Consider the following 27810-nt stretch of genomic DNA (forward strand, 5'->3'; position numbering starts at 1 on the left):
GTTAACACCTTGCATGACCAAATGAACAAAGATGACCAGAATACTCTTAACTCTATTAGAACTGTTTTTCCTTTTGTATCTGTAATATGGGATGGCATTGTTTTCATGAACTTCTAGAAACTTCACCTGCAAGCTATGCTCCCTGTGTTATCACCATTTCCATTTACAGTATATTTGAGTAAATGATTATGTTTAAAAAGTTACATAGGGCTTTTTGGTCGTCCTAAACTTAAACATTTCACTCATTCCATTTGTAACTGTGATCATATTTTTGTAATGATTTCTGGCCTGATCGAAGGAAATTTGAGAGCTCTTCATTTAAATATTTTAAGTACTTTTGAAGGTTTTAAAATGACTTTTTTTTTTTATAAGGCATTTATAGTTATTTGAGGTTGTCTGGGATCGTATGAAAGAAAATTAGAACCACACTGTACTTATATTTACCTTGATAGTTTATTTGTGGGTGGCAGTTTTCTCTAGTTTTAGGGAGTGTGGCAGCTCTTGGAATATTTCACAAATTAGAGCTGAAATCTGTATCATCCATTACGGCTGGTTTATGTGGCTAGACTAGGAGGAGAGAAGCAATTAAATGATTATTTGCTAATTATTTTACTCCCATAAAAATGTCTAAGGTTAAGAAAACTTTCAATAAACACAGTTGATCAAGATGGTAGATGATTTACAGTGCTTCGTGAAAGGAAGAAAAAAATAATTCTTTCTGCCTTTGCCTGATATAATCTATACAGTAATAATTTAAGCCATAATTTATTTTAAAGATGAGTGCCTCTTGGGAAACTTCTTTTCTGTTCTAACACTTCCATGTTAAAGTGAAATTATCTTAAAGCTGTATTAGGGCCTATTAGATTACTGACATTTGGATACCTATTTGTTTATTTACTCCATTGAGTCTTTTGTTATGGTTCTGGTTTATAAAAATTTAAATGTTGGGATCCGTACCCCAAACCTCAGCATCATACAATATTCCCATGTAACAAATCTGCACATGTACTCCCGTATCTGAAATAAAAGTTGAAATAAAATTTAAAAATAAAGAAAAAGAAAATGCAGCATAAAAATTTTTAATGAATTCTTGATTTGCTTCAAGGAAAAAGGAGGAAAATGAGAAAATTCAGGAATCTTTTTCTCACCCCTTATCTCATTCCTGTAGGTAATAAGCTGGATCAAGGTTGGAAGAAACATTAATATATGTGAAAATTGAAATCCATAAAAAAGCAAAAGGTTGCATTGTTTTGCTCAGTTTAGAAAAGTGAATACCAATAACATTAAAAAGTGTTTGCATGATCTATGTGATTATGGAATTTTTTCCCTAGTAAGGGATTGCAGATGACTTATGAGGGCTAGAAGATATTTTGCTATCAACGTAAGGATTTTTTTTCCCCTCAGCTCAGGCTTACTGTATAGATCTGAAAAATTATTTGTATGAATTGAACAAACCTCTCTATATCAATGTAAAAGCTAAAAAAAAATTTTTTTTAAAGAGACCTAAAAGATGCAATAGCATTTGCAATTACAGATAACAGACTTTATTAGGATCATTATTTCAACAAACTCATATAAAATTGAGACAATCAGAGAAATATGAACACAAACTGGATACTTGATAATTTAAGGAATACTTGTTAACAATTTTAGCATGATAATGATTTAATAGTCATAATTTTTACAGTTCTCTTATATTTTATTCATACATATTGAAATATTTACAGATGATTTGATATGATGTCTGTGATTTGCTCCTAAATAATTAGGATAGGATGGCAGAAGTAGGTGGGAGTAGAGAAAGATTAAGAATGGATATGAGTTACTAATCATCATATTACTAAATGAAAAGTATTCTAAATGTCCTACTTTCATTTGGAAAGACTGTCATGCAGAATTCTAAAAGAAATTTTAACTTTCTAAATTTATTTACGAAATGTTGGAGTCTTTCACAGTGTTTATAAATCATTATATTTTGCCTTTTATTGCAAAAGAAAAAAATAAATCAGATGAAGCAAATAGATGTAATAGAGGCTCTTAAAAATAAGATGAGGCCGGGCACAGCGGCTCATGCCTGTAATCCAAACACTTTGGGAGGCCTAGGCAGGTGGATCACTTGAGGTCAGGAGTTTGAAACCAACCTGGCCAACATGGTGAAACCCCGTCTCTACTAACAATACAAAAATTAGCCAGGCTTGGTGGCAGGCACCTGTAATCCCAGCTACTTGGGAGGCTGAGGTAAGAGACTTGCTTGAACCTGAGAGGCAGAGGTTGCAATGAGCCGAGATTGCACTTACTGCACTCCAGCCTGGGTGACAGAGCAAGACTCTGTCTCAGAAAAAAAAAGTAAGATGAAAAGGCAGTAACTGTGATCCTTTTGCTTTGATTCTCATACCATTTCCTAGTCATCAGAGTGTCAGTCTTGCCACCATATATTAATTGCTTTGTTATTACTTTAGATATTTATCCATTAATATCACATGATAAACTGTTTCATATTTTGGAAAGAAGCTCCAATCTTGATAGGCGAGGAAAAAAACAACCTCTGTGTCTATGCAACAAAAATGTGAAATAGAGACTTAAGGATTTTATCAGCAATGGAGACTACCTTTTTAGATAGTCTGGACAACATTTATTTGTCTAATGTTTTAATATTAGAGTCCTTGCCTTCAGTGCTATCATCCATTCAGTTAATTAACATTGACTGTGGTCTTATAGTACTAGGTACTTCTCTAGTATTACAGGCATAGGAAATACAGTGGTGAATCAGACAATGTTCCTGCCTTCGTGAAACTCATATTCCCACTAAGGTGAGGGAGAAATTAATAAATAAAAATGAGATGATTTTATAAAGCAATATGTGCTATGAAAGAAAAAGAAGGTAACATGATCAACAGTGGAAGATGGCAGGGTTACTTTAAATAGGATAGTTAGGGACTGCCTGGTAGAGAAGAGTTAACATTTGAACTGACGTTTGGAGTCAGCCTCCTTTTAGAAATCTTGCTGAATAGGATTTTCTTTAACATAAGTCTAATGAAATACATTTTATTTCTAATTCTGATATTAAACCTCATTGCCATTGGATAGATTTTGGACATAGTATTGATAATATATAGACATTGTTTTGGTGTTGTAGAGTCATGATACCTTTTTCATAGTTCTTTCTCTTTTCCAAGAGGGAAAGGTTGCTATTGATAACCTTGACACCATTCTAGAGAAAATGGAAATGAATTTCTCTGATAAGGAATTTGAAGAACTGTCACACAATTGGCCAGGTAATTATGAGTATTATACACACCCTCGTCCCCCTGAAAGGATAATTTGGGATTGTGGGTTTATGATTTCACATTTTTAAAATTCTATTTTTTTAGTTCTTCAAATACAACTGACACATGTTAAGGGAACTCAGTCCAAAAGTAAGCATTTCATTTTGCTGAACTGAGCACTACCTTCATGATATTTTACAATATTCTATGTTTCTTGAAGTAAATTCAAAGAAGCAAAACCCCATGCTAGGCTCTGGAGATGAAATTTATAAAAATATAAAACTTAGTGTTTGTTTTTAAAGGTGCATTAGATTAAGGGAGAAGAGAAATATATAGGCAAAAAAGTATAAGTGAAAATAATTTAGGGGTTAGAAATATCAGCTTATCAAAGGTGCTCACTGAGTACTAAGTGTGACCATGGTCAGTTTTAAGAATGTTGGTGCAAGTGATTGTGCTGCTTTTAAATCCTGCCCCAGCAGCCTACTTGACTTGGAATGGAACAAATGTTGAGTTAGGAATCTGACAGATACAGTTTTCAATCTCATACTAACGTTGTGATTTAGGCAAGGTTCTTACTTTTCTGAGACTCAACTTCTTTATATGTTTTTTAATAAAAGGAGTCATAGTAACTTAATAGAAGTATGAGATAGATGCATTATATGAAAGCATCCGTCACAATATATGGCTTGGTAGACATGCATTAAATTTCATTTTCTTTCCTTCCTTGAGTGAAAGAGAACAAATTAGAGAGGTTAGGAGATCGAATGATATGGAGGAAAATACTTTAAAATTTTTGCTCTAACTTGGACACAGTAAGGGGAACATCACACACCGGGGCCTGTTGTGGGGTGGGGGAAGCGGGGAGGGATAGCATTAGGAGATATACCTAATGTAAATGACCAGTTAATGGGTGCAGCACACCAACATGGCACATGTATACATATGTAACAAACCCGCGCGTTGTGCACATGTACCCTAGAACATAAAGTATAATTAAAAGTAATAATAATAATAATAAAGAGAATTACCCAAAGTGCTTGGAGGACTAGGAGAAACTGGACTGCCCACTACAATGCAGGTAAGAAAGAAGAATATATCTAGAATACACAAGATCTCTCAGAGCATCTGTTAGTGTTACCACATCCTGGATTATACCAATGGAAAACTATAACAACTCAATCCAGGCAGGACTCCTAATGGCCCAGACCCTTCAGGAATTAAGATTTAGAACACCCAACCAGGTAAAGAAGTATGACTAGCTAAGATGCTTGCAAAGAGAATACGGAATGAGCCATGGAAGAAGGTAGTTATAAATACCTGCTACAGCCACATGATCAGTTACAAAGATAAGGACCTGTAATTATCATAACATCATGAATACTTCTTCCTTAATTTGTTATGAATATGTGTATATGCACGTATATTCCCTCTCTTATCCCCTTATCATGTAACACAAACATATTGACTTTATATCATAGAATGTAATTATTGTTAACTTTACATCATAGTATTCAAGTTATGGATATCAAGAAGAGTAAAGAGTAAACATCATTAAAGGACTCTGCATCGTCTTAAAAAAAACTTTTTTTTTGCTCTAATGCTGTAAGTAGATTTTAACACCACAGCACTTTAACGAAAAAAAAGCATGGGTATAATTTTTCAAATGCTCCTTTTTTCCATGTTCTTATGGTATGGGGAGGGATAGTAAAAATACAGTTATAGTGAAAATAGTGGGAAATTGTTGATTTGTTATGCTCTGTCTCACAGTTAAGAATTTCACAGGCTGGGCGCGGTGGCTCACGCCTGTAATCCCAGCACTTTGGAAGGCTGAGGTGGGCGTATCATGAGGTTAAGAGATCGAAAACATCCTGGCCAAAATGGTGAAACCCCGTCTCTACTAAAAATACAAAAATTAGCTGGGCATGGTGGCACACGCCTATAGTCCCAGCTACTCGGGAGGCTGAGGCAGGAGAATCGCTTGAACCTGTTAGCCAGAGATTGCAGTGAGATGAGATCACGCCATTGCACTCCAGCCTGGGAGACAGAGCCAGACTCCGTTGCAAAAAAAAAAAAAAACAAGAATTTCACATTGTGTTTTTGAATCTCACTGTAGCCTCTGTGATTTGTTTTGTTTTATAGCTGATGGGAAAGTGAAACGTATTAAACTAGTGCATGCAGCTATACCTGTTACAGGTAAGAAGTTGATATAAAACTGAGATACTAATGCTTTATAAAAATTTTTTTGCAACAGTATTTTGAATATGTAACCATTTCTTTGTAACTTCTGCCACTTTATTAACTAATACAAATGTTTTCTAATGAACTACTTTGAATTTCAGTGTTCTCAAAATAAAATTATAGTGCTGTTTCTTGACAGAAGTCCTCCATTCTCTAGAGGTATTACCAATAGCATGCTTCACTTGTTATACTTTAGAAATATGAAACCTAAGTCAGTGTAATAAAAATAATAATGACTACTATGTAGTGCACACTTTCTATATACCAGGCACTGTGCCAAGTGCTTTGCATGCATTAATTCATTTGTTACTGTTATATCTATTATACAGTTACTATTATAATCTTCATTTTATAAGTGAAGGACTAGAGGCTTGGAGGGTAAATATGAGGATAAAATGTATGTAATTTTTCTTCAGATTGTATCTATATATAGACAACCATCTTCAAAATATAAGAGAAGATAACGATTATTTTATATATATATAATAACTAACAGAGAGTTAGTAAATAATTTTAGGTTGTTGATATATAATATAATATCTGACCTGGAATTATAAGAGGATTACCAAAATATGACTATTTTAGACTATGCAATTAATTGGAAATAGCTCATATCTTTATTTTTATCTATAGCTGAATTAGAGTGATACAAGCATGCTAGGTATTTTGCTTATGTTGCAATTATTAAATAATTCTTAAATGTTTTTCTGGGCTCTTTTTCTAATCTTTCAAAGGAAAGAAAATTGATCCCAGTGACTTTCAGAATATTCCTGGGAGTATGTCGGTTAAACTCACAGATAAGGAAATGTTCAGCTGATGAATTTCCCTTCAAGGGACCTTTGTTTGAGGCTTGTGTGTGAAAATTTCCAGATCTATGTCATCATACTAATGTTTCATAAAATATGTTGAGGAAAACATTAGCTCATATAACTGTAATGAAAGATAAAACTGTTTTGTGATTGAATTTTTGGTATATTTATAGCAGCAAACCATTCACTTACAAGTTCTTCCATCAGTATTAAACAATTTCGAATGGTATACCAGAATTACCTACAGGCCTAAAGTCTAAGTATAAAAAAAAGGGAAACAAGTCTGAGAGGTACAGAGGAAGAAAGTAGGGAAGTAGTCATAAAGACAAAAAATATTAGAGGAATGGGTATGTGTGTGTAGCAAATTCAAATTTGACATACTGCAAACTGAGATACGCAGTAAATGTGGTGTGTTCTTTATTTTTTCTAACCTCATTTCTCTGTCAGTCCCCCATCCTATTCTGGCTGTGGGTAGGATGTTGAAAGGTGAGAGGGTACAGCTTAAATTGACCGGTAATCCAGTTTCTTCTGGTTTAAGCAAAAAATCAATGTCTTTTGGCTGACCCAGCTCATTTTGGGAAATTATCAGTTTTCAAGTCTTTCCCTTACTTTCCCTCAGAAAGGCACCCCAGTATAAGGGAAAGCTTGAATGTCTTCCTGGTGGTAGAAGAGGGCAGCCAGACTTTGTCTTATTGTCTGGGTTCTTGATACTCTTTAGCAATGTCTCATATTTCATGGGTTTCCATGGATCCTGTTTGACCTCTCCTGCAGAATTCTACTGCTTGAAAAATTCACGATCTGTTTTCTCTGCAAAGTCAAGATTCTGTGATCCTTCCTTCCCTAACTTGGCTCAGCCTTGGCACTCACTGGTGATGAGGGCCTTTGAGTCTCAGTTAAGTGTTTTGTCTGTACCCAGACTGGGCTGTTTACCCCAATAGCTTGCGTTAGGAATCATCTTGCCCTTTGACTTGATATCCCATGGCAAACCCCACTGGCCTTCATCTCTGATATACCTTTCACATTCCTCACTGGAAGTACATGGAAGTATCTGAATTTCTCACATATCACACAAAAACCAAAGGAGACCAAGGGATGGCATATTTTCAGCCCTTTGTCTGCCTACATACACCATGCCACAATATCTATCCTTCATGACAATGGAATGCTAATGCCTGAGCACTTAGTGAGGTGGTAACTTCACAAAGTTCCAAATAGAAAGTGTGACCCAGGTCTTTGTTGCTTTTTTCATACCCCATCCTCATCCCACCGGCATATCTGGAGTTCTTCTTCTATCTTATCTCCTCTTAGAGAGGGGAGTTCTGGTGGAGATGGAAGGTGGGCAGTAGGCTGCAAGAACACTTAAACCTCTCTGTAAATGGAGATAAATAGATAAAAGAGAAATAGATGAAAGGTGATAAGTAGTTAGATAGGTAGGTAGATAGACAGATGATAGCTAGATAAAAATATATTACTGTAACTATTTCTCTTCCCAGTTGCACTTTCTTAAACCATAAAGTGGATTTTTTCTTTTCTCTTCTTATCAAGTAGAGGGTAGAAAGAGGGAGGAAAAGAGTTTCCCTTATGTAATTTTTGGCCTCTCAGTCCTCTAGTTTACAGTAACACTAAGTGTTAGACCTTGAAGTTCTGCTTTGTAAAAGTAGCCTTTAAACATTAAAAACAAGTTTTTTCTTTTGAGGTAGTGTAAATTCTATGACTGATTTGGGAAAGGTTGCTTGAAAGAAAGGAAATGTGAGAAAGAAAAGTACATTGATATAATTTAAAGTGTTATACCTGTACACGTATTCAGCATGACAGGGTGTCACTAACAATTGCTTCAAGAGTGACAAGATTTTGGTCTCGCTTCCATATTTTAATGAAGATATTTCTTTTCTTTCTTTCTTTTTTTTGTTTTTTATGTTTTTCGTTTGTTTGTTTAGAGACAAGGTCTTGCTATGTTGCCCATGCTGGTCTTGAACTGCTGGGCCCAAGATATCCTCCTTGGCCTCCCAAAGTGCTGGGATTACAGGTGTGAACCACCACGGCCAGACAGTGAAGATATTCCTTTTTTTTTCCCTTCATCGTCTTCATCAGATATTCCTAATTTTTAAGGCAAATCAGAAAAGTGCTCCTTTATGAAACTTAAACTATTTTATGAATTTTATTTCTCTTCTCTGTGAGTTGTATTTTGCCTTTTTTTTTTTTTTAAACTTTTCTATTTAGGCTGTCAATCAGTGATCTGTTCTCCACTATAGTTTCATCTCTAAGAATGTTATAGATCTTAGTTATTTCTTGCCTTCTGCTAGCTTTTGAATGTGTTTGCTCTTGCTTCTCTCATTCTTTTAATTGTGATGCTAGGGTGTCAATTTTAGATCTTTCCTGCTTTCTCTTGTGGGCATTTAGTGCTACAAATTTCCCTCTACACACTGCTTTAAATGTGTCCCAGAGATTCTGGTATGTTGTATCTTTGTTCTCATTGATTTCAAAGAACATCTTTATTTCTGCTTTCATTTTGTTACGTACTCAGTAGTCATTCAGGAGCAGTTGTTCAGTTTCCATGTAGTTGAGCGGTTTTCATTGAGTTTCTTAGTCCTGAGTTCTAGTTTGATTGCACTGTGGTCTGAGAGACAGTTTGTTATAATTTCTGTTCTTTTACATTTGCTGAGGAGTCCTTTACTCCCAACTATGGTCAATTTTGGAATAAGTGATATGTGGTGCTGTGAAGAATGTATATTCTGTTGATTTGGGGTGGAGAGTTATCTAGATGTCTACTAGGTCCACTTGGTGCAGAGTTGAGTTCAATTCCTGGATATCCTTGACTTTCTGTCTTGTTGATCTGTCTAATGTTGACAGTGGGGTGTTAAAGTCTCCCATTATTATTGTATGGGAGTCTAAGTCTCTTTATAAGTCTCTAAGGACTTGCTTTATGAATCTGGGTGCTCCTGTATCGGGTGCATATATATTTAGGATAGTTAGCTCTTCCTGATGAATTGATCCCTTTACCACTATGTAATGGCCTTCTTTGTCTCTTTTGATCTTTGATGGTTTAAAGTCTGTTTTATCAGAGACTAGGATTGCAACCCCTGCTTTTTTTTTGTTTTCCATTTGCTTGGTAGATCTTCCTCCATCCCTTTATTTTGAGCCTATGTGTGTCTCTGCATGTGAGATGGGTCTCCTGAATACAGCAAACTGATGAGTCTTGACTCTTTATCCAATTTGACAGTCTGTGTCTTTTAATTGGACCATTTAGTCCATTTACATTTAAGGTTAATATTGTTATATGTGAACTTGATCCTGTCATTATGATATTAGTTGGTTATTTTGCTTGCTAGTTGATGTGGTTTCTTCCTAGCATTGATGGACTTTACATTTTGACATGTTTTTGCAATGGCTGGTACCTGTTAAACTAAAGAGCTTCTGCACAGCAAAAGAAACTACCATCAGAGTGGACAGGCAAGCAACAGAATGAGAGAAAATTTTTGCAATCTACTCATCTGACAAAGGGCTAATATCCAGAACCTATAAAGAACTCAATCATATTTACAAGAAAAAAGCAAACAACCCCATCAAAAAGTGGGCAAAGGATATGAACAGACACTTCTCAAAAGAAGACATTCATACAGCCAACAGACACATGAAAAAAATGCTCATCGTCACTCACCATCAGAGAAATGCAAATCAAACCACAATGAGATACCATCTCACACCAGTTAGAATGACAATCATTAAAAAATCAGGAAACAACAGGTGCTGGAGAGGATGTGGAGAAATAGGAACACTGTTACACTGTTGGTGGGACTGTAAACTAGTTCAACCATTGTGGAAAACAGTGTGGCGATTCCTCAAGGATCCAGAACGAGAAATACCATTTGACCCAGCCATCCCATTACTGGGGATATACCCAAAGGATTATAAGTCATGCTGCTATAAAGACACATGCACATGTATGTTTATTGCGGCAGTATTCACAATAGCAAAGACTTGGAATCAACCCAAATGTCCATCAGTGACAGACTGAATTAAGAAAATGTGGCACATATACACCATGGAATACTATGCAACCATAAAAAAGGATGAGTTCTTGTCCTTTGTAGGGACATGGATGCAGCCAGAAACCATCATTCTCAGCAAACTATCGCAAGAACAGTAAACCAAATACCGCATGTTCTCACTCATAGGTGGGAATTGAACAATGAGATCACTTGGACACAGGAAGGGGAACATCACACACTGGGTCCTATTGTGTGGAGGGGGGAGGGGGGAGGGATAGTATTAGGAGATATACCTAATGTAAATGACAAGTTAATGGGTGCAGCACACCAACATGGCACATGTATACATATGTAACAAACCTGCACTTTGTGCACATGTAGCCTAGAACTTAAAGTATATATATACAAAAAAAGAATGTTATGGAAATGGAAATGGAATAATGGAATGTGAAGATTTATGAAGCCATCTTAGGTGCATTTTACCTGTTTCTTGGATTCCGTGAAGCTAGTGCAGAACTTACAGGTTAAGGAGACATTGTGCCATAACCACATTGTTTTGGTTGGTGGAAATAATGGTTTAAGATTCCAGATTGTAGTGATATATTGTCTTCACCATCCTTCTGATCTTCATAACTGAGAGTGCTTATCTATCCTGTCATCCTGGCTGCCCACCCAATCACAGGACCAGCAGCTGTTTCTTACTTCTTACCATGTGATGTACCTCTTGCTTATGCCCAACTGCTACTGACTGGTCCCTGTCTTGTTTCTTCTTCCAGGCTTCTTCTGGTCTGAATTTGGACCTTGGTTCCTTTTTTTCGGTATCCTAGTCTATAGGGAAATAGTTCTAAAGTCAAGTATTTACTTCCTGCTTCCAGATGTCCCTGTGTACTCCTCCTCTCAAGCCTTACTGGTGTTTAAGCTCTGATGATCGCCAAAGTGTTCCATTCCAGTTCTTACAGCTGAGCCCCAGCCAGCCTGTAGGTGTTGCTCTGGCCTTTTGTGGTTCTGCGATTGCCAGTTTTTATTATGAATTCCAGCAGGGCTGGTGTACCTGTTGCCCATCTGCTTCCAGTGTGAAGGCTAATAAGGGGAGATGCTACTTGTGGAGTCCACATGTGTGCACTTTCTGCATAAAAGAATTGTCCCCTGGGACCCTGCCAAGTCCTGGTATGCTGATAACATGGCAGCCTGCCACCACAATGGATTGATTTTCTCCTCCCACCATCACTGTCACCAAATAGCTTCATCTCCATATTAGCTGTAGGATTTAAAGCCTACATGTGCCACCTGGGATGCCCTCTTCCCTTTTCTCTCTTTGTAAATATTATCTGTCCTGAAAGATGTGATACCTTTATCCTGTGTTTCTATTTCTGCATATACTGAGTATACCCTGCCTGCCTGGTTTCTGCAATTGTTTTCTTTTAAGATGTCTTGCCACTATCATAGATACCTTACAATAGACTTCACAGATCATGTGTTATGCAGTCTCACTGGTGCTGTTGCTTATGCTGGTGACTGACCCCAGGAGAAAAGCCTGATGTGGTGGATTATCCTTCTGTTGGGTCTTCCTACTGGAATGTGGTGGACTGTTACTGACCATCTCTACGCTTGTCTCCTATTTTCCTGAGTGCAGACCTTTGAGAAATAAGAAGAGGGAGCTTCAGCCTTTATTCTGAAGTTTCAAACTACTTCCAGATCCTTAATTTTTTGCATTCAGGAGAATCCAGGAATCAAGGTTAAGTAATTATAACATGCCAGAACACATCAAGCAGACTTGAATTGAAAAGAGATGGGAAAAGGGAAAGACTGATCATTCTGTCACTCCTCTACCTTCCCAAAACTTCCATCTCCATTATTTGTGGACTCATAGTGGTTGCAAACAATTAGGGTTTGGGAATTATCAGTTTAAGAGTGTATATGTATGCACCTGCTCACAGATCCACACCCATTAGATTGGATTCCTGGAACAGGTGCATGAGAGGCCAGGTGAAAAGTCAAAAAAAGGCCAAACTCTAGCATTATGGAAATAAGTTCAGTGTCAAAAGGTATGAATTACTGGTCGATTTCAAACTTGGGGGAAAGGCTATGAAACATTTGTATTGACTTAGCTGTAGCATAGGAGAGCATGGTCTGAAATCTATTGTTACTACTATGAATGACATTACTCATTATTAGTAAAGAACTATTACCATTGTAGGAAATCTAAGAATGTCTTTTGTATTAAGAAAATGTGGCACATATACACCATGGAATACTATGCAGCCATCAAAAAGAATGAGTTTGTGTCCTTTGTAGGGACATGGATGCAGCTGGAAACCATCATTCTTAGCAAACTGTCACAAGAACAGAAAACCAAACACCGCATGTTCTCACTCATAGGTGGGAACTGAACAATGAGATCACTTGGACTCAGGAAGGGGAACATCACACACCGGGGCCTATCATGGGGAGGGGGGAGGGGGGAGGGATTGCATTGGGAGTTATACCTGATGTAAATAACGAGTTGATGGGTGCAGCACACCAACATGGCACAAGTATACATATGTAACAAACCTGCACGTTATGCACATGTACCCTACAACTTAAAGTATAATAATAATAAATAAATTTTTAAAAAAAAGAAAATAAGATATGGGAAGAAAAAAAAAAAGAATGTCTTTTGTGATGTACACTGTTTGAGCATTACCCTTCATCCCAAAGAAAGACATGAATCATCACAATGATGAATATATATTCGGTTATATCCCTTTGCTAAATGTTTGTCTTCTCAACTAAATATTAGTCTTTTACAACAAGTTTTTTCTCAGTAATGACCATAAATAGGTGATCAGATATATTTCACAGTAAAGACATAAACTAAGTCTGAGAAGATGTATCAGAATGAAATCTTACCTGATTTGAAAGATTTCAATGGTAAGATGGGTGATGAATTAACAAATCACTCTCAATTTACCTCTTTGTCATCATAGTTCCTAATCACTTGATAAGGAATCCTGCTACTTTCCAATATATGGATCTAACATAATTTATGTTATTTTTTATCTTGGCAGAATGTCTTTTTTGGTTTATTTATATTGATCATATTTATACACATTTTGATACACTTTCCTAGAGAAGAGACTGAGTTTATTTTTAAAGGTTAATTGTGAAATGCAAGAGAATTGCCATTCAGTGATTGTGGTTAGAGTGGACAATGAGTCTAGTTTGGGTTAAAAAGGTAAATGAGCCTACCTTTGGCTCAGAAGTAGTTATTAAAATGTATCAAGCACTTGCTATGCTGACAGAGTTCTAGGTTCTTTCACATGTAACTTTATCCCCACAGAAACTCTGTGAAACAGGTAGGAACATTTTCATTTCATACAACACAAAACTGGAAACCAAAGAAGTTAGGTTACTTGAATAAGTTCCTGTAGATAATAAATAGTAGAAAACAGTTTTCAAACCCATGTATTCTTATTCCAACCATTGTAATTTTCTCATTTCACTACAAATTCTTATTTTCATTATAAGAATAATATGCTGGAAGCTAATTTTGTTCCCTTTGAAAGTTTATGGTGTGTATATTTATTCTTCTAAAAAGATTTAAGGGAACTAAGCTTAATTCTAACCATATTGAATCTCTGTGTAAATTTAAACAAGTTCCAGTGATCTTAAGTCTACTTGCAAAACAAAATCTTTAATGCATAAGCATATATAGGGTGGAACATTTCAGCATTAGTGGGAATTTTCATATTTCTTTCTCTTTACTAAGGAGAGACAGTAGATATCAGAGACTTGGACAACGTACTAGGAAACATGGGGATTGAACTTACCAAAGAAGAACTTGGAGAGCTGACAAGAAACCTTCCAGTTGATGGTAACTCAGTTTAGATATAAAAAAAATTCTTCATAAGAGGGTTGAGGGTTTACATATGAGTATTTCTAAAACCAGTTTAATTTCGTATTAAAAAAAAAAAACCTTGCAACATCTCAGAAAGATTCAGTTTCAGAGCAAGAACAAAGCCTGTCTTCATTTTCTAAACCCACACAGAATACAAAGCATTTGACTAGATTGATTCCAAGATTGTTTTTCACATCTGGGAATGTTCAGGAAGCCAAAGAAAAGAGTGGAAAAAGAAAGGAATGAAAGAAGGTCAATGTGTATTCTTTCCATATTTCCCATTCATTTTTGTATTCTAACTCAGCTCCCTAACACTACTGAAATTTCTCTAAGGACATCATAAGTTGTCATTTGTCAGTTGCATTAGACATTATTCATTCTGTTTCTTATTGGAGCTCTCTGCTGTCTTTGATATTGATGATAAATCTGACCTTGAAATTTTGTTCTCCTAGCTTCTGTGTTGTTACCAGAATCTGGATTTTCTCATTCTGATTTTCATTTTACATCCTCTCTCTGGAAAATCTCACTCATATCTACTGTTTTACATATCACCTACATGCTGATGACTTTCAAGTCTGTATTTTTACACAGACCTCTCTCCTGCACTGCAGACTGGTGTATCTAAATGCCTGCTAGACATTTCTACTCAGATATTCCATAGGAGACATCCTTTGACCTATTTGAAACCTAATTCACTGGTTCCCTGTCCAAGCTACCTTCTAGTCCTATATTCTCTGTCCCATTTGTGCTATCACTGTCTATTTAGTCATCTAAGCTAGTTATGTGGGATTCATTTTTTATAACCACTTGTTTCCTATCACCTCCTATCTGGACTATCACTTTGTCATGCCAGTTTTACCTCAAACTACCATGCATAGATGATTGGATATATGACAAAGCAAGAATACTAAAATGTTGATAGTAGAATTTAGATGATAGACCTGTTCATTGTACAGTTTTTTTCAACTTTGCCATATGTTTGAAAATTTACATAATGAAACATTGAAAAAAATTCCATATATAAATCTGTTAACATCTCTTTGTTCCTTCTATCATTGTCATATTTCAGGTTGTTTCCTTCCTGATTTCAACTATTACAATGGTTTCTACAAAATAGCCATCATAGTGATCTATATGAAATGCAAATCTGACCACATCACGACTCAATTTAAAAGTGTTTAATGGCTTACAATCATGTACTAAAAAATGTCTTAAGTCCATTGATAGGGAAAACAAGTTCCTTCGTGATTTGGATCCTGTTTACCTAATCTAGTATTTTACCCTCCAATAATATTGCACTTTTATTCCATTTTTCTATCATAGAATAAAGTAACTCTATATCACTTGTATTTTATATCATGCTTTTTATCACTTCCTTGCTTTTTGATGTCTCCATTACTCGGAGGGTCTCTCCTTTCCCTTCATATGACTAACTCTTTCTCATTGCTTATCTGAATTGAGAGCCATGTTTTTCATTTCAGAAAGTTTTCTCTTAACTACCCAGACTATATTAGATACCTCTTTTCTGTATTTCCACAATAACTGTGCATATATTTTTCATTATATTTGCCACATTGTACTGTAATTGTATATTTATGTTTATTTGCCTATCTTGTCACTTTAATATGAGCCTTAAAGTAGGGATGGGCATATTATTTATCTTCCAATACCTAGAATAGCACTTGGCATATAAGTAGGTACTTCATAAATGTTAAATTAGAGATGAACAAATTCCTGAGTAAACGAGAGAATGACATAATGAATAAGTGAATGAATAGATATTGACAGGATAATTCCTAAAGAAAATGAAGCACTGCTTTTGGTCAGGACAGTAATATTTACACTTGGTATAATGTAACCATTTATTTGCAGCAATTCCAAGTGACATGCTGTATCAAAGTCTGTTAGGAATAGACCAGAGATGAACATATGGTTTTTGTCACCAGAGACCTGTGTCATTATCAGAATTGAGGGTCTTCAGAGAATTAACTTGCATGGATGGTATTTTTCATCATGTTTATAAGAAAGCATAATAGCCCAGTAAGAACATATTCTTTCCCAAGCCAGACATTATGGTCCAATGGTCAAGGGCCAGCTTACTAATATGGAATTAACTCTTGAAGACTATGTTTTATTGAATTGTTTCAAGTGTTGCTATGCAGGAAGAAGATAAAGAGGTAGTGATACGTAGGGTGAGCTCTAGTTCCTCAACCTTGGCTTCAACCATAGCAGTTTATTATAGTCATCAATTTTTATATGTTTATCTCTCATACAACCTATACATTCATACATTATTTATACATTCATACATTAACATCCTCAAATTGTCCTTTGTATTGTGAATTCAAACTTGGGACCTTAGCTGAAATGACTGTATGGTAACATGGTCTGGCAGCTGGCATTTCAATTTGGTAGTTGCCATCTTTTTCTAGACAGAAATGTTTCTCTTATTATTTTAATATATGATTGTGCATATACATATGCATGCATACATACTTAAATTTTGCTCTTATTATATAAAAATAAAGAGAAAATGGAAGCTTAAATGCTGATACTAGTAATAAGCATAGTCCTCAAATATAATTATACATCTGAAATAGGCATTTAGAAAGAGTTAATTTCAACTTTGGTTTATGTGTTTCAATTGGTTAGGAAAACAGCATATATGAAATTGTGGGGAAATAGTTCTAAATACTGTGTTTAAACAGTATAATACAATTAGAAATTATGTTTTAGCCTTCTTGGAATGGAAGTTCTTGTCTTGCTACATGTAAATCTATTATTCACTTTTTTATTTGAGAACATATGGGGTTATCTATTGTGCTACACCATACTATTTTGTTTCTAAGAATTTAAAAAGTTGAAAAATGACAAAAAAGAGTTATTCAATTAAAGTGAAGCTAAATAATGATGTATAATAACAAACTTTAGCTGGTTTCTGGATTATTATTTAGAAATAATTTTTTCCTGAATTCACTTTATCTTACAGCTAAAGGGGAGACTGATTTGAAATCATTGATGGATACAGTGCAAGTTATTACAGGTTAGTAAGAAGTTAATATGAATTTAAGATCCTAATATTTTAAGCCATATTTTCTATGATAAATATTTTACTAAAGTTTGACATATATAATTATATTATATAATCATATGTGTCCAACTTAAGAATTATCACAAAATGAACATACACACATACCCATTTAACTATAACCTAGATTGTGAAATAAAAGATTACCCATAACCCAGAAGACTACTGATACCACTACATACACTTTTCCTCCTTACTTTTTGGAGGCAATTACTATCCTGAATTCTAGGACCACATATTTACTAGTTTTGTCTGTTTTTGAACTTTACATAAATGAAACTATACAATCTGTATTCTTCTATGTCTAATTTCTTTCACTCAACATTATGTCACATGCTATTCTCAGATTCGTTCATATTGTTGCATGCAGCAGTAGTTTGCTCATTTTCACTGCTTTATAGTACAAAGACTAATAAACTGTAATCAAGTAGAAATCTTTTGGGAACCTATTTTGGTATGGGGAATGATTTCAATTGGTTTGTTGTACTTGAATACATTGCTGTGTAATATTCCATTGTGTAAGTATACTATAATATATTTGTCAATTCTACTACTGAAGGACATTTCCAGTTTGGGCAATTACAAATGATATTTTTATACATGCCTTTTGGTGAACAAATGTGCATGATTATGTGGCCAAACATAGAAATTGGATTGCTTTGTTATAGAATTATGTATACTTTATTAGATATTGTCATTCAATTTTCCAAAGTAGTAGTACCATTTTACAATTCAACCAACGGTGTATGAGAGTTTTGCTTTATATCCTTGCCTGATACTTGATACTGTCTTCTCGATGTTAGCATGTATTACTATCCCACTGTATTTATAATTTGCCTTTCCCTAATGATGAATGATGTTGAGCACCTTTTTTACATTTCTTAATTATTTGGATAATCTCTTTTGTAAAGTTCTTCTTCTGTTATCTATTTGTCTGTTTGGATGTCTGTCTTTTACTTTTGATTTTTTAAACTTACTGTCTTTTACTTATTTTTTAATATATTCTACATACAAGTCCATTGTAAGTTATAAATTGCAAATATCTCACTGTATGTATTAGATTTTTCACTTGAATTATACTTTTTACAGAACAAAAGTTCCTATTTTTACATGTAGTCTATCTAATCAGTCTTCTCTTTTATGGTAGAATATTTGGGAAGGGATAATCTGTGCAGCAAACCACCATGGCACATGTTTGCCTGAGTAACAAACCGACAGCTAGTCGCGGTGGCTCAGCCTGTGATCCCAGCACTTTGGGAGGCCAAGGTGGGCGGATCACGAGATCAGGAGATCGAGACCATCCTGGCTAACACGGTGAAACCCCGTCTCTACTAAAAATACAAAAAATTAGCCAGGCAAGGTGGCGGGCGCCTGTATTCCCAGCTACTCCAGAGGCTGAGGCAGGAGAATGGCATGAACCCAGAAGGCGGAACTTGCAGTGAGCTGAGATCAGGCCACTGCACTTCAGCCTGGGCAACAGAGTGAGACTCCATCTCAAAAAATAAATAAATAAAAATAAAATAAAATAAAATAAAACAAACCGGCACATCCTGCACATGTACCCCTGAACTTAAAATAAAAGAAGAGAAATCCTTGCTTACACCAAGCCCATGAAAATATTTTCTTATTTCATTTTTAGGACCTTTGTTATTTTACTTTCACATTTAGATCTACAATCCATGACGTAGGATAAGGGTGACAATTCAGTTTTTTCTAAGTAGATATTCAGCACCATTTGTTGAAAAGAATATAGTTTTCTCACTGCGGTGTAAGGCTATCTTTAAATCAAAGACCATAAATGTGTTTGTGTATCTGGACTATTTAATCTGTTACTTTATCGTTGTTTTTTTGTGTGTCCTTGCACCAGTATACCATTCTCTTAATATATTCAATGTATCTCATATCTGAAGTGTAAATCCTTTTTTATGACTGCCCTGGCTATTCTTGGCCTTTTGTATTTCCTTATACATTTCAAATCAAACTTTAATCCACCCTCAGTACTGCTGGGGTTTTTATTGAATCTAGGTCATTTTTTTTTTCAATTTATTAAACTTTAAGTTCTGGGATACATGTACAGGTTTGTTACTGAGGTATACATGTGCCCTGCACCCATCAACCCATCATCTAGGTTTTAAGCCCTGCATCCATTAGGTATTTGTCCTAATGCTCTCCCTCCCCTTGCCCCCACCCCGCAACAGACCCCGGTGTATGATGTTCCCCTCCCTGTGTCCATGTGTTCTCATTGTTCAACTCCCACTTATGAGTGACAGCATGCAGTGTTTGGTCTTCTGTTTCTGTGTTAGTTTTGCTGAGAATGCTGGTTTCCAGCTTCATAAAGTCCCTGCAAAGGACATGAACTCATTCTTTTTTATAGCTGCATAGTATTCCATGGTGTATATGTGCCACATTTTCTTTATCGAGCCTATCATTGATGGGCATATGGGTTGGTTCCAAGTCTTTGCTATTGTGAATGGCACTGCAATAAAAACATACATGTGCATGTGTCTTAATAGTAGAATGATTTATAATCCTCTGGGTATATACCCAGTAATGGGATTGCTGGATCAAATGGTATTTCTGATTCTAGATCGTTGAGGAATCAACACACTGTCTTCCACAATAGCTGAACTAATTTACACTCCCACCAACAGTGTAAAAGCATTCCTATTTCTCTACATCCTCTCTAGAATCTGTTATTTGCTTGCTGACTTTTTAATTATCGCCATTCTAACTGGCATGAGATGGTATCTCATTGTGGTTTTGATTTGCATTTCTCTAATGACCAGTGATAATGAGCTTATTTTTCATATGTCTGTTGGCTGCATAAATGTCTTCTTTTGAGAAGTGTCTGTTCATGTCCTTTGTCAAACTTTTTTTTTTTTTTTTTTTTTTTTGAGACGGAGTCTTGCTCTATCGCCCAGGCTAGAGTGCAGTGGTGCAATCTCAGCTCACTGCAACCTCCGCCTCTTGGGTTCAAGCAATTCTCCTGCCTCGGCTTCCCAAGTAGCTGAGATTACAGGTGCCACCAGTGTGCCCAGCTACCTTTGCCCAAATTTTGATGGAGTTTTTATTTTACTGTAAATTTGTTTAAGTTCCTTGTAGATTCTGGATATTAGACCTTTGTCAGATGGATAGATTGCAAAAATTTTATCCCGTTCTGTAGGTTGCCTGTTCACTCTGATGATAATTTCTTTAGCTGTACAGAAGCTCTTTAGTTTGATTAAATCCCATTTGTTAATTTTGGCTTTGGTTGCAATTGCTTTTTGTGTTTTAGTCATGAAGTCTTTGCCCATGCCTATGTCCTGAATGATATTGCTATGTTTTCTTCTAGGGTTTTTATGGTTTTTGGATTTACATTTAAGTCTTTAATCCATATTGACTTAATTTTTGTGTGAAGTTTAAGGAAGGGGTCCAGTTTCAGTTTTCTGTACATGACTAGCCAGTTTTCACAGCACAATTTATTAAACAGGGAATCCTTTTCCTATTGTTTGTTTTCATCAGGTTTGTCAAAGATCATTTGGTTGTAGATGTGTGGTGTTATTTCTGCAGCCTCTGTTCTGTTCCATTGGTCTATATATCTGTTTTGGTACAAGTATCATGCTGTTTTGGTTACTGTAGGCTTGTAGTATAGTTTGAAGTCAGGTAGCATGATGCCTTTAGCTTTGTTCTTTTTGGTTAGGATTGTCTTGGCCATATAGGTTCTTTTTCGATTCCATATGAAATTTAAAGTAGTTTTTTGTAGTTTTGTGAAGAAAATCAGTGGAAGCTTGTTGGGAATAGCGTTGAATCTATAAATTACTTTGGGCAGTATGGCCATTTTCACAATATTGATTCTTCCTATCCATAAGCATGGAATGTTTTTCCATTTATTTGTGTCCATTCTTATTTCCTTGAGCAGTGGCTGGTAGTTCTCCTTGAAAAGTTCCTTCGCGTCCCTTGTAAGTTGTATTCCTAGGTATTATATTTTCTTTGTAGCAGTTATGAATGGGCTCTCCATTATTGGTGTATAAGAATGCTTATGATTTCTGCATATTGGTTTTGAATCCTGAGACTTTGCTAAAGTTACTTATTAGCTTAAGGAGTTTTGGGGCTGAGATGATGGGGTTTTCTAAATATACAGTCATGTCATCTGCAAACAGAGACAATTTGACTTCCTCTCTTGTTATTTGAATACCCTTTATTTCTTTCTCTTGCCTGATTGCCCTGGCCAAAACTTCCAATACTGTGTTGAATAGGAGTGGGGAGACAGGGCATTCTTGTCTTGTGCCGGTTTTCAAAGGGAATGCTTCCAGCTTCTGCGCATTCACTATGATATTGGCTATGAGTTTGTCATAAATAGCTCTTAATATTTTGAGATATGTTCCATCAATACCTAGTTTATTGAGTATTTTTAGCATGAAGGGGTGTTGAATTTTATCAAAGGCCTTTTCTGAATCTGTTGAGATAATCATGTGTTTTTTGTCATTGGTTCTGTGTATGTGATGGATTATGTTTATTGATTTGCATATGTTGAACCAGCTTTGAATTCCAGGAATGAAGCCAACTTGATCATGGTGAATAAGTTTTTTGATGTGCTGATGAATTTGGTTTGCCAGTATTTTATTGAGGATTTTCGCATAGATGTTTATCAGGGATATTGGCCTGAAATTACCTTTTTTTGTTGTGTCTCTGCCAGGTTTTGGTATCAGGATGATGCTGGCCTCATAAAATGAGTTAGGGAGGAATACCTGTTTTTCAGTTGTTTGAAATAGTTTCAGTAGGAATAGCACCAGCTCCTCTTTGTACCTCTGGTAGAATTTGGTTGTGAATTTATCTGGTCCTGGGCTTTTTTTTGTTGGTAGGCTATTAATTACTACCTCAATTTTGGAACTTGTTATTGGTCTATTCAGGGATTTGACTTCTTCCTGATTTAGTCTTGGGAGGGTGTATGTGTCCAGGAATTTGTTCATTTCTTCTATATTTTTTAGTTTGTTTGCATAGAGGTGTTTATAGTATTCTCTGATGGTAGTTTGTATTTCTCTGGAGTCATTGATGATATCCCCTTTATCATTTTTTATTGTGTCTATTTGATTCTTCTCTCTTTTCTTCTTTATTAGTCTGGCTAGCAGTCTAGGAATTTTGTTGATCTCTTCAGAAAACCAGCTCCTGGATTCATTGATTGATTGAAAGGTTTTTTTGTGTCTCTATCTCCTTCAGTTCTGCTCTGATCTTAGTTATTTCTCGCTTTCTGCTAGCTTTTTAATGTGCTTGCTGTTGCTTCTCTAGTTCTTTTCATGGTGGTGTTAGGGTATCATTTTTAGATCTTTCCTGCTTTCTGTTGTGGGTATTTAGTGCTATAAATTTCCCTCTACACACTGCTTTAAATGTGTCCCAGAAATTCTGGTATGTTGCATCTTTGTTCTCACTGGTTTCAGAGAACTTATTTATTTCTGCCTTCATTTCGTTATTTACCCAGTAGTCATTCAGGAGCAGATTGTTCAGTTTCCATGTAGTTGTTTTGTTTTGAGTGAGTTTCTTAATCCTGAATTGTAATTTGATTGCACTGTGGTCTGAGAGACTGTTTGTTATGATTTCCATTCTTTTGCATTTGCTGAGGAGTGGTTTACTTCCAATTATATGGTTGATTTTAGAATAAGTGTGATGCGGTGCTGAGAAGAATGCATATTCTGTTGATTTGGGGTGGAGAGTTCTGTAGATGTCTTTTAGGTCTTTTAGGTCTTTTGGTCCAGAGATGAGTTCAAGTCCTAAATATCCTTCTTAATTTTCTGTCTTATTGATCTGTCTAATATTGACAGTGGGGTGTTAAAGTCTCTTACTATTATTGTGTGGGAGTCTAAGTATCTTTTTTTTTTTTTTTTTTTTTTTTTTTTTTTTTGGAGACGGAGTCTCGCTCTATAGCCCAGGCTGGAGTGCAGTGGCCGGATCTCAGCTCACTGCAAGCTCCGCCTCCCGGGTCTACGCCATTCTCCTGCCTCAGCCTCCCGAGTAGCTGGGACTACAGGCGCCCACCACCTCGCCCGGCTAGTTTTTTGTATTTTTTAGTAGAGACGGGGTTTCACTGTGTTAGCCAGGATGGTCTCGATCTCCTGACCTCGTGATCCGCCCGTCTCGGCCTCCCAAAGTGCTGGGATTACAGGCTTGAGCCACCGCGCCCGGCCAACGAGTCTAAGTATCTTTGTAGGTCTCAAAAAACTTGCTTTATGAATCTAGGTGCTCCTGTATTCAGTGCATATATATTTAGGATAGTTAGCCCTTCTTGTTGCATCAGTCCCTTTCTCATTATATAATGCCCTTCTTTGTCTTTTTTGATCTTTGTTGGTTTAAAGTCTGTTTCCACTTGCTTGGTAAACATTCCTCCATCCCTTTATGTTGAGCCTATGTGTCTCTTTGCATGTGAGATGAGTCTCCTGAATATGGCACACTGATGGGTCTTGACTCTTTATCCATCTTGCCAGTCTGTGTCTTTTAATTGGGGCATTTAGCCCATTTAAATTTAATGTTAATATTGTTATGTGTGAATTTGATACTGTTATCATGATGCTAGCTGTTCAATTTGCAGATTAGCTGATGCAGTTTCTTCATCGTGTTGTTGGTCTTTATATTTTGGTATGTTTTTGAAGTGGGTGGTACTGGTTATTCTTTTATTGTTATTAGTATTCTACTTTAAGTTCTAGGGTACATGTGCACAAGGTGCAGGTTTGTAACATATATATACATGTGCCATGTTGGTGTGCTGCACCTGTTAACTCGTCATTTACATTAGGTATATCTCCTAATGCTATCCCTCTCCCCTCTCCCCACCTCACAACAGGCCCCAGTGTGTGATGTTCCCCGCCCTGCGTTAAAGTGTTCTCATTGTTCAATTCCCACCTATGAGTGAGAACATGCAGTGTTTGGTTTTCTATCCTTGCAATAGTTTGCTCAGAATGATGGCATCCAGCTTCATCCATGTCTCTACAAAGGATATGGACTCCTCCTTTTTTATGGCTGCATAGTATTCCATGGTGTACATGTGCCATATTTTCTTAATCCAATCTATCATTGATGGACATTTGGGTTGGTTCCAAGTCTCTGCTATTGTGAATAGTGCTGCAATAAACATACATGTGCATGTGTCTTTATAGCAGCATGATTTATAATCCTTTGGTTATATACTCAGTAATGGGATTGCTGGGTCAAATGGTATTTCTAGTTCTAGATCTTTGAGAATTGCCACACTGTCTTCCACAATGGTGGAACTAGTTTACACTCCTGCCAACAGTGTAAAAGTCTTCCTATTTCTCCACATCCTCTCCAGCACCTGTTGTTTCCTGACTTTTTAATGATCGCTGTTCTAACTGGTGTGAGATGGTATCTCATTGGGCTTTTGATTTGCATTTCTCTGATAACCAGTGATGACGAGCATTTTTTCATGGGTCTTTTGGCTGCATAAATATCTCTTTTGAGAAGTGTCTGTTCATATACTTTGCCCACTTTTTGATGGGATTGTTTGATTTTTTTCTTGTAAAATTGTTTAAGTTCCTTGTAGATTCTGGATATTAGCTGTTTGTCAGATAGGTAGATTGTAAAAATTTTCTCCCATTCTGTAGGTTGCCTGTTCACTCTGATGATAGTTTCCTTTGCTGTGCAGAAACTCTTTAGTGTAATTAGACCTCATTTGTCTATTTTGGCTTTTGTTGCCATTGCTTTTGGTGTTTCAGTCATGAAGTCCTTGCCCATGCCTATGTCCTGAATGGTATCGGCTAGGTTTTCTTCTAGGGTTTTTATGGTTTTAGGTCTAACATTTAAGTCTTTAATCCATCTTGAATTAATTTTTGTATAACATGTAAGGAAGGGATCCCATTTCAACTTTCTACATATGGCTAGCCAGTTATCCCAACACCATTTATTAAATATGGAATACTTTCCCCATTTCTTGTTTTAGTCAGGTTTGTCAAAGATCAGATAGTTGTAGATGTGTGGTATTATTTCCGAGGGCTCTATTCTGTTCCATTGGTCTATATCTCTGTTTTGGTACATGTACAATGCTGTTTTGTTTACTGTAGGCTTATAGTATAGTTTGAAGTCAGGTAGCATGATGCCTCCCGCTTTGTTCTTTTTGCTTAGGATTGTCTTGGCAATGCGGGCTCTTGAACTTTAAAGTAGTTTTTTTTCCAATTCTGTGTAGAAAGTCATTGGGATTTTGAAGGGGATGGCATTGAATCTATAAATTACCTTGGATGGCCATTTTCACAATATTGATTCTTCCTATCCAAGAGCATGGAATGTTCTTCCATTTGTTTGTGTCCTCTTTTATTTCGAGGAGCAGTGGTTTGTAGTTCTCCTTGAAGAGGTCCTTCACATCCCTTGTAAGTTAGATTCCTAGGTATTTTATTCTTTTGAAGCAATTGTAAATGGGAGTTCACTCATGATTTGGCTGTCTGTTTGTCTGCTATTGGTGTATAGGAATGCTTGTGATTTTTGCACATTGATTTTATATCCTGAGACTTTGCTGAAGTTGCTTATCAACTTAAGGAGATTTTGGGCTGAGACAATGGGGTTTTCTAAATATTCAATCATGTCATCTGCAAACATGGACAATTTGACTTCCTCTTTTCCTAATTGAATACCCTTTATTTCTTTCTCTTGCCTGATTGCCCTGACCAGAACTTCCAACACTATGTTGAATAGGAGTGGTGAGAGAGGGCATCCCTGTCTTGTACCAGTTTTCAAAGGGAATGCTTCCAGTTTTTGCCCATTCAGTATGATACTGGCTGTGGGTTTGTCATAAATAGCTCTTATTATTTTGAGATACGTCCCATCAATACCTAGTTTATTGAGTATTTTTAGCATGAGGGGCTGTTGAATTTTGTCTAAGGCCTTTTCTGCATCTATTGAGATAATCATGTGGTTTTTGTTTTGGTTCTGTTTATATGAAGGATTACGTTTATTGATTTGCATACGTTGAACCAGCCTTGCATCCCAGGGATGAAGCCGACTTGATCTTAGTGGATAAACTTTTTGACGTGCTGCTGGATTCATTTTGCCAGTATTTTATTGAGGATTTTTGCATCGATGTTCATCAGGGATATTGATCTCAAATTCTCTTTTTTTGTTGTGTTTCTGCCAGGCTTTGGTACTGGGATGATACTGGCCTAATAAAATGAGTTAGGGAGGATTCCCTCTTTTTTTGTTGATTGGAATAGTTTCAGAAAGAATGGTACCAGCTCCTCTTTGTACCTCTGGTAGAATTTGGCTGTGAATTCGTCTGGTCCTGGACTTTTTCTGGTTGGTAGGCTATTAATGATTGCCTCAATTTCAGAACCTGTTATTGGTCTATTCAGGGATTCAGCTTCTTCCTGGTTTAGTCTTAGAAAGGTGTATGTGTCTAGGAATTGATCCATTTCTTCTAATTTTTCTAGTTTATTTGCATAGAGGTGTTCATAATATTCTCTGATGGTAGTTGTATTTCTGTTTGTATTTCTGATAGCCCCTTTATCATTTTTTATTGTGTCTATTTGATTCTTCTGTCTTTTCTTCTTTATTAGTCTTGCTAGTGATTAGTCAATTTTGTTGATCTTTTCAGAAAACCAGCTCCTGGATTCATTGATTGTTTGAAGGGTTTTTTGTATCTCTATCTCCTTCAGTTCTGCTCTGATCTTAGTTATTTCTTGCCTTCTGCTAGCTTTTGAATGTGTTTGCTGTTGCTTCTCTAGTTCTTTTCATTGTGATGGTAGGGTGTCGATTTCAGATCTTTCCTGCTTTCTGTGGTGGGCATTTAGTGCTATAAATTTCCCTCTACACACTGCTTTAAATGTGTCCCAGAGATTCTGGTACGTTGTGTCTTTGTTCTCATTGGTTTCAAAGAACATCCTTATTTCTGCCTTCATTTCGTTATTTACCCAGTAGTCATCCAGGAGCAGTTGTTCAGTTTCCATGTAGTTGTGCGGTGTTGAGTGAGTTTCTTAATCCTGAGTTCTAATTTGATTGCACTGTGGTCTGAGAGACAGTTTATTGTGATTTCTTTTACATTTGCTGAAGAGGGCTTTACTTCCAATGATGTGGTCAATTTTGGAATAAGTGTGATGTGGTGCTGAGAAGAATGTGTATTCTGTTGATTTGGGGTGGAGAGTTCTGTAGATGTCTATTAGGTCCACTTGGTGCAGACCTGAGTTCAATTCCTGGATATCCTTGTTAACTTTCTGTCTTGTTGATCTGTCAAAGGTTGACAGTGGGGTGTTAAACTCTCCCATTATTATTGTCTGAGAATCTAAGACTCTTTTTAGTTCCCTCAGGACTGGCTTTATGAATCTGGGTGCTCCTGTATTGGGTGCATATATATTTAGGATAGTTAGCTCTTCCTGATGAATTGATCCCTTTACCATTATGTAATGGCTTTGTCTCTTTTGATCTCTGTTGGTTTAAAGTCTGTTTTATCAGAGACTAGGATTGTAATCCCTGCTTTTTTTGTTTGTTTGTTTGTTTTCCATTAGCTTGGTAGATCTTCCTCCATCCCTTTATTTTGAGCCTATGTGTGTCTCTGCACATGAGATGGGTCTCC

The 27810-nt window shown here is 36.2% G+C and overlaps 1 protein-coding gene across 9 annotated transcripts in view; it reads left to right on the forward strand.

The window, feature by feature from the left end:
* The window catches only part of LOC105483060 (EF-hand calcium binding domain 3), a 575939-nt gene that overhangs the window by 258874 nt on the left and 289255 nt on the right, over positions 1–27810 (forward strand). For 7 of the 9 annotated variants that reach the window (XR_011615926.1, XM_071083376.1, XM_071083377.1 and 4 more), the window contains 4 exons: positions 3177–3275; positions 5406–5459; positions 14054–14158; positions 17172–17225. The exons of 1 other annotated variant lie outside the window; for it this stretch is intronic. Coding sequence is in view for 7 of the 8 variants with exons in the window: in XM_071083376.1 (XP_070939477.1) it covers positions 3177–3275; positions 5406–5459; positions 14054–14158; positions 17172–17225 (312 nt within the window). In the remaining variant the exon portion in view is untranslated. The remainder of the gene's footprint in view (positions 1–3176; positions 3276–5405; positions 5460–14053; positions 14159–17171; positions 17226–27810) is intronic. One more of the 9 variants, XM_071083379.1, reaches the window with a different exon arrangement.

The sequence above is a fragment of the Macaca nemestrina genome, chromosome 17 (assembly GCF_043159975.1).
Source record: "Macaca nemestrina isolate mMacNem1 chromosome 17, mMacNem.hap1, whole genome shotgun sequence".
Lineage (NCBI taxonomy): Eukaryota > Metazoa > Chordata > Mammalia > Primates > Cercopithecidae > Macaca > Macaca nemestrina.